At 51.6% G+C, this 15,075-nt stretch overlaps 1 protein-coding gene across 1 annotated transcript; it reads left to right on the top strand.

Moving 5' to 3' along the window:
• The first annotated feature begins 8,687 nt into the window (after positions 1 to 8,687).
• CENPB (centromere protein B) lies at positions 8,688 to 11,779 on the top strand. The gene has a single exon (XM_036749753.1). It carries the CDS (start codon positions 8,739 to 8,741, stop codon positions 10,530 to 10,532), a length of 1,794 nt encoding a protein of 597 aa, XP_036605648.1. The 5' UTR covers positions 8,688 to 8,738; the 3' UTR covers positions 10,533 to 11,779.
• The last annotated feature ends 3,296 nt before the right edge of the window (positions 11,780 to 15,075 follow it).

Below are 15,075 nucleotides of genomic sequence, written 5' to 3'. Positions count from 1 at the left end.
CCTGACACATCATCATCTGTTATAATAGATACCATTATCTCCACAATGATACTGCTATCTCCAGATGAGGAAACACACACACACATATGTATGTAGATGTATATATAGGAGCTCGGGAATATTTTTCTATATATTATACATACGCTTTGGAACATTATGTGTATGTTTTCTATTATTCCAACAGTTGTTGACATCTCCATTTTTTGAACACCTAAAGAATTTATTGTCTAGGGCTTCCTAAACTATGCTTCACAGTAGGAAAATTTCTAACTTCCCGCTTGAAGACCACCCCAGCCTCTATACTCCTTACCTACCTTTATTCCCCGTCTTAGTGGCCTGGGTGGGGACTGGGAGCTTGAGAAGAGGAGGAAGACATAGTTAGGAAGGAGAGGAGAAAGAGTCCATTTCTTAAGTTTTTAGGTTCGTAGGATCATAAATGTAGTTCTGGAAGTGACCTCATTGGCCATGTGGTCCAACCTTATTGTTTTATTTAAAACTGAGGAAACTGAGACCCAACACAGTGAGCTGACTGGCCAAGGTCACACAGGTATAAATCAAGTGTCTTCCATCTCCAGAAGTTTGGGTTGCAGGATTCTCCCAATGGATTTAGTTCTTTTTTTTTTTAAGCTTCTACATCAAAATTGTTTATGAGCTTGTCCTCTGGGTCTGTGGCTTCTTTGAGTATCCTGGGAGTAGACTAATACCTTCTTGATGGCTTGACTCCAAGGGAACCCTTCAGAGCTAGGTCTAGAACCCAGAGTGGACTTGAAATGGCTTCATAGGAAATCATGGGTTCTATCTGCCCTGGAAATACAATGTGCTATATCCAATGACCCAGTAATACCACTACTAGAAATCAAAGAAAAGGGAAAAGGACCTATCTGTACAAAAATATTTTTATATATAAATACAGCAAATATAGCAAAAATGTAGCAACTCTTCTTATGATGGCAAAGAATTGGAAATTGAGAGGATGCCCAACAATTGGGAATGATTGAACAAGTTGTGGTATATGGTTGTGATGGAATACTACTGTGCTGAAAGCAATGATGAGCAAGATGGTTTCAGAAAAACCTGGGAAGATTTAGATGAACTGATGCAAAGTGAAATGAGCGAACCAGGAGAACACTGTACACGGTAACAGCACCATTGTAATGATGATCACCTGTGAAAGACTTAGCTACTATGAGTAAGACAATGATCCAAGACAATTTCTTTCCCCCCCCTTTTTCTTTTTTTAAAGAAAGTTTTAAAAAAATCTACTTCAATCTGTACTCAAGAGTTCATCAGTTCTCACTCTGGCAATGAATAACATTTTTCATTATGGATCTTTTGAAATTGTCTTGGATCCAAAAGACCCATGATGAAAAATTCTAGTCACCTCTAGAGAGAGAACTGCTGAACTTTGACTGCAAATTGAAGCAGACTTTAAAAAAAAACTTTATGTTTTTTGGGTTTTACTTTATTTATTTATTTTGCAGCATGGCTAATATGGAAATATGTTTTGCATGACTTCACATGTATAATTGATACCATATTGCTTGCCTTCGCCATATGTTGGGGAAAGGGCAGACAGGAGAGAATTTGGAACTCAAAATTTAAAAAAAACAAACGAATGTTATAAATAAATCATTTTTAAAAGAGATAATGCTTGGCACATAGTAGGTGCTTTATAAGTGTTTGCTCCTTTCCCTTCCCCCTTCTGTTCTGGCAGGCCCCTTGAAAGTGAAAAGGCTCTAAGTAGACCCTGCAGTGGTTGTTTTGGAAGGACCAGACTAGTTAAATGCAGAAAGATAAACCCCCAATTTGGCCTCAGGCTGGTGAACTTTTTTGGTTTCAACTCGAGTCAAAGAACTTCTGATAATTTACATCCACAAGCATGGATTAAATGCTGACTTTGCCAGGAGCTGATCAGGACTCTGGGGGATAAAAAACCAAAATGCTCTAGCCCTGCCAGGCTGTGATGGGAATATTCACATGGGAAAAAATCCGAGCCTTGAAGAATCATTATCAAAGAGTGGAAAAAATGATTGGTCTTTTAGTGGACTTTGAATGGCTGGTCCAGGATGGCTTGGGCCTCCTGGCACTGATCTAAGTCTCCTTCACCTCTACTCTGTCCTACAGCAAAGACCAACTCATATGTAAAGAATATCCCGCTACAACATACCTGACCAGGGGTCATTCAGATAGGTAGATAAAGAAAGACTGAGAGAAAGAAAAAAGAAATGAAAAAGAAAAAAGTAGAAAGGAAGGAAAAAACGAAAGACATTGTATCTTCAATCCTTTTTCAATCATGTCTGACATTTGGGGTTTTCTTGACAAAGCTATTGGAGTAGTTTGCCATTTCCTTCTCCAGCTTATTTTATAGATGAGGAAACTGAGGCAGGCAGGGTGAAGTGACTGGCCCAGGGTCACACAGCTAGTAAGCATCTGAGGCCAGATTTGAACTCAGGTCTTCCTGACTCCATGACTGGCACTCTATGCACTATGGAGCAACCTAGCTGCTCCATACTGGGGTCTACTACAAGTTTATGTATATTATCTCAACTGGGCCTTCAACGCTGCAAGGCAATCCTTTTATGCCTTCCCAATTAATTCACTTTCCCATTTCCCATTCACCACAGCAGCTCTTCCCAACCTTTTCATCCTTCCTCAAACATTTCATGACTCCCCCTCTCCCCCACCCTCAGCTGAGATCCCTGCATCAGATTTCACAGAAAAGCACTGAGGGCATTTGTCCAAAGCTCCTTCTTCTCTTCTCCTCCTCATCTCACATCTCCCCGATGTGGCTGCCTCCTGCCAGGATCTCCCTTGGTCCCATTCCATCCCATCTCCTCCAATAGATCTCCCCCTTTGCCATCCCCAGTCTCTCACATCTGCCACCCCTCCCAGTCTTCTTGCTCCTTCCATCCCTACCGGCTATCATCCAATGTCTTTCCTCCCTTTTGTGGCTAAGCTTCAGAAGGCGGTCTACACCAGGTACCTCCCTTCTGATCTCATCATTCCACCAAAACTGCTCTCTTCAAAGATACTAATTATCCCTTAATTGCCTTTTCTCAAGCCTTGTCCTTCCTGACCTCTCCAGAGCCCTTGGCACTGTCAATCACCTCCTGGATGCTCTCTTTCATCAAAGACATGGAGTCTAGGTGTTTGTGACATTGCCCTCTCCTGGTTGGACTCCTACGTATCTGACTGACTGTTCCTTCTCAGTCTCTTTTGCTGAATCCTTACCCAGGTCATGCCCACTAACTGTAGGTGCCCCATAGAGCTCTGTTTTGGGCCATGCTATTTCATTTGGCGATCTCATCAGCTCCCATGGAGCTATCTTTGTCAGTGATTCTCAGATCTTACGTTCTAGCCCTCTATTGATCTCCAAACTCCCATCTCCAACTGGATGTCCCATAGTTATGTTCAAAATGGAATTCGTCATCTTTCTTCCCTTATCTTCTTCCTAACATCTCCCTTACTGATGAAGCACCGACATCCTCCCAGTTACCTAGGTGACAGCTCGGTGTCATCCTTGGCTCCACACTCTCTCAGTTCCCGTATCCAATTTGTCTCCGAGTCCTGATGATTTCACCTTGCTAATGTCTTTATATGTGCTCCCTCCTTCCCTCCGATGCTGCAGTCCCCCTGGTGTAGACCCTCATCACCTCTTGCCTGGACAATTCCAACAGAGTGCTGGTTGGTCTGCCTGCCGCTAATGTCTTTCCTCTCCAGTCCATTCCTCCACTGAGCTGTCAGTGATCTTCCTCAAGGGCAGGTCTGACCATGTCTCCCCTATAAACTTCAGTGGTTCCCTATTACCTCCAGGATCAAATATAAAATCCTTTGTTTGGAGTTCGAGGCCCTTTATAACCTAACCCCTCCCCCCACACCTTTCTAGTACAGTTATCCTGTTCACATTGAGACTTTCCCCATGGAATTTTGATATAAGAAATTAGCTGGGAGTTTTTTGGAAGTTTTGCAGAAGCAGCATACAGCCAGCAGATGACACAGAGCCTATGACCAAATAGTTAACCCAAATTTTATAATAAGATACTGTAAACATCCTATAAAAGAAAAAGAAAAAAATCAGACTCCTGCTCTGGTATGAAGGGAGGGGCAAAACATTTTACAACATTGAGTGGGAAGGGGGGCGGGGCAGGACACTGCGCTGCCCTGCCCCCCCTCAGTGTGGAAGGGGTAACTGTATTCTTACACCTTACACTTCCTCCCCTCCCCCATTCTTCAATCTCCTTGCTGTTTCTCAAACAAGAAACTCTCATCTCCTGCCTGGGCATTTTCTCTGGCTGTCCTCCGTGTAGAGGATACTTTCCTTCCTCTTTTCCAGCTCCTGGCTTCCTTCAGATCCCAGCTAAAATCCCACCTTCTCCAGCAAGCCTTTCCTGATCCCCCCTCAATTCTAGGGCCTTCTCTCTGTTTATTATTTCCACTGCATCCTGCCTGTAGCTGTTTGTGTGTCGTCTCCTCCATTAGACTGTGAGTTTTTTGAGACCAAGGTCTTGGGCCTGTCTTTGAATTCCTAGTGCTCAACGTAGTGCTGGCACACAGTAGGTGCTTAATAAATGTTTATTGACTAGACTGACTGATAAGCAACAGCCTAGTAAAATGATTAGCTTGTTTTGAGCCTTTTGGGCAACACAACAAACCCTAAAGTCCACTTGATTTTCAGAGTTTATTTGAGCTGAAAAGATCTGAATTCAGTCACAATTACTTCACTCTCTTAGTTAGGAAAAATTCCAAACACCTGGGCAAAGATTGGCTCTTCTGCCTAACCGTACATTTATGTCTTCCAGTTAACACCTGGTCCCTTTGTGATTGAGGCGAAATTTGGTTTACTGGAAACATTGGGGTAATGAAACAGCAGATCATATTATGGTGCCTGTGGGTAGAAAGGCATCAGGAACAGAAGTCACATAAAGAGCACATCTTTTCTCTGCACTTTGCAAAGCCCAAATCCTCTTCCCCGAGATGCCCTAGACTATGCTAAGGCCTCACTGCCAAAGCTCAATCCTCCGGGCTTGCTCCTCTTTCTCCCACTCCCACTATTTTGAGATAGCATCTTCCTCTCATACAGAGTACTTAGGGAGGGCCCCAGAGCCTTAGACTGTGGTTTATTCTGGGAGGTCTGTAGGCTCTTGTTTGGATTCAATTGAAAGAAAGGTATTAGAATCTAGTCAAAGCACCAGAACCAAATGCCATAGTTTTAACTTCAGAGAAGGAAGGAGGGTGTGGGGAGGGGAGACAGAGACAGAGAACATTCATTAAGTTTGTTCTATATGTCTCTCCCTGCACTATAGCACTGGGATATAAATTATATAAATGTAAGCAACATAGGTCACTGCCCTAAAGGAGCTAAGATTCTAATGGGGAAAGACAGAATCTAAAGGGAAGCGGTAAGGGTGGGGAAGGTGGAAGTGATGGCCTTAGTAGCATGGCTGGAGGGGTCTAGAAGGCACTGTGGAACCTATCAGATTGACGGACAGGGCAGAAAAGGAAAATGACAAATGCTGGAGGGGATGTGGAAAACTGAGATACTGGGTGGTGCAGTGGATAGAGCATTGTGTTTGGGGTCAGGAAGACTGTCTTCCTAAGTGCAAATCTGGCCCCAGACACTTGTGTGACCCTGGGCAAGTCACTTAACCCTGTTTGCCTCAGTTTCCTCATCTGTAAAATGAGCTGGAGAAGGAAATGCCAAACACAACATCTTTGCTAAGAAAATCCTAAAATGGTGTTACAAGGAGTCAGATGTGACTGAAAAATTATTTAGCAACAATCTGCCATTGTGGAGCTGTGAACTGCTTCAACCATTCTGGAGAATAGTTTGAAACTATGCACAAAGGGCTACAACACTGTGCATACACTTTGACCCAGCAATACCTTTACTAGGTCTGTACCCCAAAGAGATCAGAGAAAAGGGAAACGGAACTATCTGTACAAAAATGTTTATAGCAGCTCTTTTTATAGGGGCAAAGAGTTGGAAATTGAGGGAACGCCCATCGGTTGGGGAATGGCTGAACAAGATGTGGCATATGATTGTGACGGAATTTATTGCTGTTCAGAAGAAACTGAAGCAAACAGGATTAATCGACTTGCCCAGGGTCACACAGCTAGTTAAGTGTCTGAGACCAGATTTGAACTTAGGAAGATGAGTCTTCCTGCCTCCAGGCCTGGCACTCTGTCTACTTTGCCACCTAGGTGCTCTTATGTGAGGGAATACTGTTTCGCCATAAGAAATGATGAACAGGATGGTTTTAGAAAAACCTGAAAAATCTTATGTGAACTGATGCAAAGTGAAGTGAGCAGAACCAGCATACACAGGAAGAGCGACATTGTGTGGTGACCAACTGAGAAAGACTTGGCTTCTCTGGTCAAGACAATTCCAAAGGTTACACGGTGAAAAATGCTATCCACCCGCAGAGAGGAACTGATGAGCTCTGAGCACAAATTGAAGCAAACTTTTTTTTTTAAACTTTCTTTAGGAGTTTAAGAGTTTGTTTTGATCTGTGTATTTTTTTGCACCTGGCTAACATGGAAATATATTTTACATGATTTCACATGTATAATTGATACCGTATCTGGGACTATGGAGGCCTGGAGCCAAGCAAGGTAAGGCCAAAGTTGGCCTATTAGAGTCCAGTGTGGTCACAGGGACAGAGTACAGCTTTCTGATGGGGAAGGAATGGAGGTGATGGCTCCAAAGGAGACAACCTCCCAAGGCAGTCTTTCCCATGGATGGATGGCTCTGCTTTTTAGGAAGTTTTTCCCTTAGGTCAAGGGTCAATCTCTTCTTTTTAACTCTCATCTTTTCTCCTAATTCTGCTTTCTGGAACCAAGCAGAACAATGCCACCCCTCTTTTAGAAGAGAGCCCTCCAGATACTTGAACCCAGCCATGGAGGCGTCTTCATGTCTTTTTCAGACTAAACATCCCCAGTTTTTCCTCATGTGTATGAGCGTTGGGCCTTTCCCTATCCTGGTGGGCCCTCAGCAGTTTGTCAATTCTATCCTAAAATGTGGCATTGAGAACTGGCCATGTTCCTCCCCACAGAATGTCCAATGCTTGGCCACAGAGACCATTTTGTGTTTACCTTTGTGTCCCAGGCAAATCAGCAAATATCTATTGATTGCCTACATTGTGCTTAGCTCAGTGGATGGAAAGGAAGTTATAGGAGGATCTTTGCTCTCCAGCCACTCACAGCCTGCACTGGCTAGCTCACGGAAGGCACTAAGTACGGTTTTTGTTGAATCGAATTTACGATCATGTCCCTAGTTCATACACCCTAAGATCATGTGTTTCCTTATCCCTTCCCTCACTTTCTGTTCCTTGTGGTCAACGGAAGAAGTCCTAGCCACGGACAAGGTCTCTCCTGATTCTCCCCGCTGCTGATGCCCCTCCACCCCCTACCCCTGGTACTGTAATTACTTCTTCACATACTTTGTATACATTTATGTGTCTACGTGTCGTTCGCCTCCCTGGAATGCACGCGTAGTGTGGGTAAATTTCAGACATTCTCCCGCAGAAGGGCAAGTGTGCGGGCCACTTTCCCTCGGGCTCCGCGTTGTGGCTCCTTGTTAAAAGACCTTCCTGAGCTTGGGAACCAGCAACTCTGGCTGCCCATGCCTGGGGGGTTTGTCAAAGAGGATTGGCCACTGAGGATCGCTGGGTGGGGGTGGGGGGGCAGGCTTTTTTGGGCCGCTCATCTCCGGGGTTCCGAGTTGCGGAAGCGGCCCAGCCCCCCTCTTGGAGATTCCTCCCTTTCTCCCTTGAACCCCTGACCACGGGGCAATGGGAGCGTCAAAGCCACGGCAGAGGCAACGTGTCCTCGTCTAGCGTAGGGGAGCCGGAGACAGGACCTCGGGTCCCAGGCCGCCTCTTCTGCTCTGAGAGGTGATGGGATCCCGGGGCAGAATGCGGGGGACCTGCGGACTCGGCCAACGTGCTCCGCGTGGTCGGCGCAATGCTTTCATCTTTCTACCCCCCCCACCCCCAATTTTCCGATGGGGGAGCGAGGTGGGAGGGGCAGAAAAGGGATGTCTGTTAATTGCAGCCATCCCGGGACGGCCCCTTCGGGACTCTGATTGCCCTCCAGACGCACCCTCCGGACCCGGGCCAGCCCGGCGCCCGAGCGCTCCGGCAGACCACAGTGACCTCCAGCGGTCCCCGGCAGCAGCACAGTGGCCGGGGGCCGGGGGCGGAGAAGGGGGCGTGCCTCCTGACCACAGGCAGCCACTCGCGTCCGAGGGAAGGAGGGGTTCCTGCTCCTCCCCCCTTCCCCCCCGCAGCTTCCCGCGAGATCCTGCTCCGCGCGAGCTGGGCCTCCGAAAGAGAGGGAGACCCTCCCCCACTCGGCCGTCCCCTCCCGCCCCCCGCGCCGGCCCGGGCTCCCCCTCCTTCCTCGGCTGCCCCTCACTTCCTGCTGCTGCCTCACGCGGGGAGCGAGCGGAGCGCAGCGCAGCGGGCAGCGGCGGGCAGCGGCGGGCGGGCGGGCAGCGGCGGGAGGCCAGCGCCCGGCGAGCCCGCTGCCAGCCTCCGCGCGCGGCGGTGGCCAGCGCGGCCGGGGCCGGGGCCAGGCGGGCCGGCTCCGCGCCTCTGCCCGGCCGCCGGGGCCCGGGGCCGGCGCGCCGCTTTGTCTCGGGCGTCGGTCCGGGGGGCCCGCGGGGCTCCCCCCGCCCCAGGGACGCCCCCTCCCGGGGCCGGCCCGGGGCCCGGGGCGGGGGGAGGGGGCCGGCCACGATGGGCCCCAAGCGGAGGCAGCTGACGTTCCGGGAGAAGTCCTACATCATCCAGGAGGTGGAGAAGAACCCGGACCTCCGCAAGGGCGAGATCGCCCGGCGCTTCAACATCCCGCCGTCCACGCTGAGCACCATCCTCAAGAACAAGCGGGCCATCCTGGCGTCCGAGCGCAAGTTCGGCGTGGCCTCCACCTGCCGCAAGACCAACAAGCTGTCCCCCTACGACAAGCTGGAGGGGCTGCTCATCGCCTGGTTCCAGCAGATCCGCGCCGCCGGCCTGCCGGTCAACGGCATCATCCTCAAGGAGAAGGCGCTGCGCATCGCCGAGGAGCTGGGCATGGAGGACTTCACGGCCTCCAACGGCTGGCTGGACCGCTTCCGCCGGCGGCATGGGGTCATGACCAGGAACGGGGTGACCAAGAGCCGGTCCCAGCCCTCGACCCCTGCCCAGCCGCCCGCTCTGCCCCGGGCCCCGGCCTCGGCGCCGGCCGCAGATGCCGGTGGTGGCGGTGGCGGCGGCGGCGGCGGCGGCGGCAGCCGGCGGTGGTGGGAAGAGCAGCTGCCCGCACTGGCCGAGGGCTACGCCTCGCAGGACGTCTTCAATGCCACGGAGACCTGTCTGTGGTACAACTTCCTACCTGACCAGGCCCCTGCCCTTGGAGGCGAGGCCCGGCCCAGTCCCCGGCGGGGCACCGAGAGGCTCATCGTGCTCCTGTGTGCCAACGCGGATGGGAGCGAGAAGCTTCCCCCGCTGGTGGTGGGCAAGCTGGCCAAGCCCCAGGGATCCCGGGCCGGCCTGCCCTGTGACTATACTGCCAACCCCAAGGGTGGCGTCACTGCCCAGGAACTAGCCAAGTACTTAAAGGCCTTGGATGCCCGCATGGCAGACGAGTCCCGCAGGATCCTGCTGCTGGCCAGTCGGCCAGCCGCCCCAGCCTTAGACATCTCCGACTTGCGGCATGTTCAAGTGGCCTTCTTCCCATCAGATACCCTTCAGCCCTTGGAACGAGGAGTTGTCCAGCAGGTCAAGGGTCACTACCGACAGGCGCTGCTGCTCAAAGCCATGGCTGCCCTGGAGGACCACGACCGGTCCCGCCTGCAGCTGGGCCTCACCGAAGCTTTGCACTTTGTGGCTGCCGCGTGGGAGGCCGTGGAGCCGGCAGACATCGCTGCCTGCTTCCGAGAGGCTGGCTTCGGGGGTGGCCCGGGACCAGACATCGATGTGACTCTCAAGAGCGATGAGGAGGAAGAGGAGGAAGATGAGGAGGAGGAGGATGACAATGATGAAGAGGAGGAGGATGAAGAGGAGCAAGGCGAGGAAGAGGGCGAGGAGGAGGGAGAGGAGGGAGAGGAAGGAGAGGAAGAAGAGGAAGAGGAGAGCTCGTCAGAGGGGTTAGAGGCAGATGACTGGTCCCAAGGTGGTGGGGGGGCGGGTGGAAGTTTTGTGGCCTACGGAGCCCAGTATGAGCAGGGGGGCCCTGCCGTGCAGCTCCTGGAGGCCGGGGAGGACTCGGAGTCCGAGAGCGATGAGGAAGATGAGGATGACGACGATGAGGATGAGGATGACGATGATGATGACGACGATGACGACGACGATGATGAAGTGCCCGTGCCCAGTTTTGGTGAGGCCATGGCTTACTTTGCCATGGTCAAACGGTACCTGACCTCCTTCCCCATCGATGACCGTGTCCAGAGCCACATTCTCCACTTGGAGCATGATTTGGTCCATGTGACCAGAAAGAACCATGCCAGACAGACGTCATCCCGAGCCCTGGCACACCAGAACTTAGCCTGATAAGCTGTCTTTTTTTCGGGGGGTCCCTGGACACCGGCCGTGGTGCATCCCAGTCCTGACATGTGTGGGATTTCCAGGGCAGCTCTTTCAGGGACCAGGTGGTGATGGTGGTGGGGAACTGTTTCCAACATCGGGGGTTCATCTCTCTTAGGTAATGCCCCATCCCCCTGTACCCCTTGGGAACTGGGCTAGGCCATGTGTCTGCCTGGGAGCTGGGCCTGGGAGCCAGGCTGGAGTCAGCCCAGCTCCTTCCTGTTGCCTCTCCCTTACCCCTCCTCCTTCCTCACCTTTTCCCTGCCTCCTTCCCCAGCTGCCCCAGGGCTAGGATGCCTGCTGTGATTGGTAGGGCTGTGTATAGGGTGGAGAGGATCCCTTAGGAGCAGGCCCTACCCCAAAGTGCCCTACAAATACTGACCAGCAGGGTCCCATTTGCAGGGGCAGCTGGTGGAAGGGGAGGGGGTCAGGTCAAAGAGATTTTGCTTGGTGGGTAGGAGGGTGCCATTCTGCAGGCCACCTTCACCCTGTCCCCTCGGTCTCTCACCTTTCACACTCTGCATGGAGATTCAGCACTAGGGAAGGAGGGGTGTTCCTAGTAGGGTTCCTGGGGAAGGGGGCTCAGAGGGGCCTGGAGAGGTGGCCCCTGAGAAAGCACTTAGAAAGCATGGCAGCAGGCCCAGAGCTGCAAACCTTCACCAAGCCTGCCTGCCAGGGAATCTTTTTTAAAGTGCCCATAGGACTCCCTCGACCCCAAAGGGAAGCTTTTGAGAGAAGCGCAGTGACCTCCACCTCTCAGGAGCTGGTTTCCAAACTGCTCCTCCTTGTCCTCTGATAGATTTTTTTCCAAACCAAGGGCTCATTTCTTCCTGCCCCTGGGCTCCTTGTCTCCCTTGGAGGGCCCCCTGGCCCTCTGCTGTAGGGGAGACTGGATGGGTCCCAAGCATTTCTCTTTCCTTGAGGTGTGAGGGAAGGGGGGGTGAGGGCTCTGTTTCTCTCTTGGGCACAATCAGGATCCCAAAGCTGCCACATCTTGCCTAGTCCCCCATGCTCCCCCACCCTTCTCCCTCTGTATGGTACCTTCCCTAAACTGTTGCAAGCTGACAGGGGAATGGGGAGGTGTCATTACCTGCAGGGAGGGTGGTGGTGGTCCCTGGTTGGGTCGAACTATTCCAGCTATTTCTTTTCCTAGTCTGAATTCAATAAACCCTTCCGATCCCCTTTTGCTGGGGGTTGGGTGTTTTGACAGCTGAGGGGTGATGTCCTTTGTGTCTTGGGCTTTTTTTTTTCTGGGGATGCCCCTGTCCCACCTCAGTCCCCTCTCCGTGGCCATGTTGCTAGTGATGGGGATCCAGGGGTTCAAGGTTTGAGGAGGGAGGAGGGCAGCAGCCGTTGGTAAGGCTGTGTTGAGATTGTCCTCGGTACGGCTGAGTCCATTTTGGAGGTCTGGGAAAGGAGGTCTTTGCCCAAGTTTCATTTGAGGAGAAAGTCATTAGAGATAGCCTCTGCCTTGATGGGTGGGAATTCAGAGTAGCTAGTCTGGATTACGGTCAGGAAAGGCTAAATGTCTGGGTATGAGTAAAGAACCTTGGCTTCAGAAGACCTGAGTTCAAGACCTGTCTGTCTGTTACTCTCTGTGTGACCTTGGGCTAAGCAGGGAGGAAGGAAAGGATGATGGAGTGCCCTCTGAGTGTGGTAGACTGGGGGGGGGCTTTATGTGTAGGCATCTGTGGGGGCAAGGAAGTCCTTACCCGCATATCCCCCACAGGTGTATCATATGCTTTGAAATTTTACCGTTAGAGATTCATTCCTTTAGCTAGTGCTGGGTTTTCTGTTAGAATGCAAAAATCCCTCTGGAGCCTTTATCAGTCAGTAATGTCTTAGCTCTGCAGAACAAAGCCCTGCTGGTGATGAGACCACAGAGGATAGTTGCCGAGTCGAAGGGGCCGGAGTTGAGAAAGTGCAAAAGGTAGGTGGGGGGCTTGTGAAGACCTCCCTGTGACTTCAGACACTTGTTCATCTTCAGCTCAGATCCATCCAGCGATCGGGGCACGTTCTTGTGGTGCCCGGCCAGTGGCTGACTGAGACTCGATGGGGGAATGAAGACTTCTAGGAGCTGAGCTTCTGGTGGCTCCACATTTTAGTGTCTGGGCCAGTGACTCCACTCCGCTGGGCCTGTGTGTTGTGCATGGGAATTTACTAAGCAGGCACCGATGTGCTGGTGTACGAGATGCTGTGCCAAGCCCCAGTGCAAAGAATGGTGAAAGCACAGTGCCTGCTCCCGAGGAGCGCCCAGTCTAATGGGGGGGGGGGGGTGCCGTGCTATGTATAGGAGGGAAAATCTGCCCAGAGGCGGCGGGAGGCTGGCTGGGAAGGGAAGCCATGGGATCGTGGATCCAGACCTGGAAGAGGCCTTGAAGGCCAACCCTTCTTATTCCAGACCAGGAAACTGAGGCCCAGAGAGATGAAATCGCTTGGTTGGGGTCATGGGGCCAGATTCGTTGCTTTTCCATTCAACAGGTTATTTCTCAAGTGCTGACTGTGTACAAGGCATTGTGTTAGACCCTGGCAATCCAAAGACAAATGTGTGCATCCTTCAGTGGTTCTGGGTTCTTTGGTCCGCCAACCCGGCAACCCCCTGTTGTCTTACCTGCAGCAAGTCTATGTGAGGAGGAGGATGGGGGAGGGGGAGAAAGAGTTACGTACAACCAGCCCCTTTGGCCCGGGTTCTCCCTGCCAAAGTCCGCTGGAAATTTGACTCGCCTCTAACCTTCCTGATCAGACTGGCAGCTCCCTGGGACTGATTCTGTTCTCTGCGATTGGGTGGCGGCCAGCCACACCTCCAGCTTTGGACCTTCACTGCCCTCCTATCTCTGGTCTAGGGAGACTAGGAAGTCACAGCTTAGGATCTAAGGTCTTGGGTTTGAATCTAGCCTCAGCTACTTAGACCTGTGCAACCTGGGCTAAGTCACTTTCCAGACTCGGTTTCCTTATCTGTAAAAGAAGGGAGCTGAATTGGATGATCTCTGAGGCCTGTGTTCTTCCCAACCCCCCCAGGCTCTCTGCACCTACTCTGGGGAGGCCAGTGGGGGGTCAGGGGCTGGGCTGTAGGCCAGGCCGCTCCCTCTCCCAAACCGGTTTGCCTGCTTCTCTGGTGCTACTTGGCAGGCTTTCAGGGGTTTGTCCCTTGAACAGGGTTCTTTCTCTTCCATTCCTTTGTAGATGTGCTCACTGTGGCTGGGGGTGGCTAGAACCCTCTCCTCCCAACACCTGCCCCCTCCCCCTTTCCTTCCCCCTCCCCATCATCATGACCTCAGGTTCACTCAAGGAGGCTTCTTTGTTGGGTACTACTGATCCTTTAGAGCTGAAATCAGGGGATGGCCAAAGTCATCTGGGCCAAACCTAGGGACAGGGAGGCCTTGTCCCCTCTTATTGCGGGATCCTAGATCCAGAGCTGGCAGGCACTTCAGAGGCCTGTAGTCCAGCCCCCTCACTTTACAGATGAGGAAACTGAGGCCCAGGAGCTTAAGCTCCTTCCCCAAGGCACAGGAGGAGGAGGAGGAGTGTGAAGAGCAACAAGTTCAGGAGAGGTGGGGATTGAGAGTAGGTTCAGAGAACCAGCACTTTAGAGCTAGCCTTCGAGGCTGCCTGGAGTGGGAAGCTCGGGGAAGGACAGTGATCTGTCCAAGGTCACCCCGGTAGTGAGCATCTAAAGTCAAAGACGTGTCTCGGTTTTCTTAACTCAGAACCTTAGCTCTTACCAGGCTTTCTAGTTTTACAGATAAGGAAAGCAAGGCAGACGTCAAATTGCTTTATTCAAGGTTACATAAGTCATAGTGGAGCTGAGATTTGAACTCAGGTCCTGTTCCTCCAGAATGGATCAGGACTGCCCCTGCTTTTGATGACCCATCCTAGGGAACGTTGCTGGCTTTGCTCCTAGGCCACCACCGAACCATGAAGTTGGTCAGAGACTTTGTATGTGTTCCTCCCTAAAGCTAAGCTGGTGATCAAGTCATTGGCAAATTCTTTCTGGGAGCTCTGGGACTTCTTAGGTCTCCGAGGGTTCCGTGGGATTTTCAGCTGGGAAAGAGGAAGCAGGAAGACACAAAGGGCATCCCTTGGGGGCCAGGGTTCTGTGGTTTAGTAGCATGGTGGGAAGAGCACTGGACCTGGGTTTGAATCCACTGATACTGTGTGACCAGCCCAATCACTTACCTCTCAGCCAGTGCTTCCTCTGCAACATGAGGGTAATACTACACTACCTATCCCCTAGGGTCGTCGTGAGGAAATCCTTCCTATGCCTGAAACCACTGTTTGAAGTGGGAGTTACTGTTTGTGCCCAGCCTCAAAACCTTACAGCCTCTAGGGTCATCCCAGTGCCTGGGGAGCAGGAGTGGCAGGCGCCTGCTTTCCCCTCTGCTACCCTTGGTTGGTTCGAAGGACTAGGAGTGTGATATCATGGGAAAGCACTGGATTTAGCATCAGGGGAACCTTCAGCCAAGTGACCCTAGCCAAGGTAATATGGAGTAATAGGTCAGTACACTTGGTG

This window comes from Trichosurus vulpecula, chromosome 3 (assembly GCF_011100635.1).
Source record: "Trichosurus vulpecula isolate mTriVul1 chromosome 3, mTriVul1.pri, whole genome shotgun sequence".
NCBI lineage: Eukaryota > Metazoa > Chordata > Mammalia > Diprotodontia > Phalangeridae > Trichosurus > Trichosurus vulpecula.
Note: the sequence above shows the minus strand (reverse complement) of the source record. Positions and strands in the feature narration are given on the sequence as shown.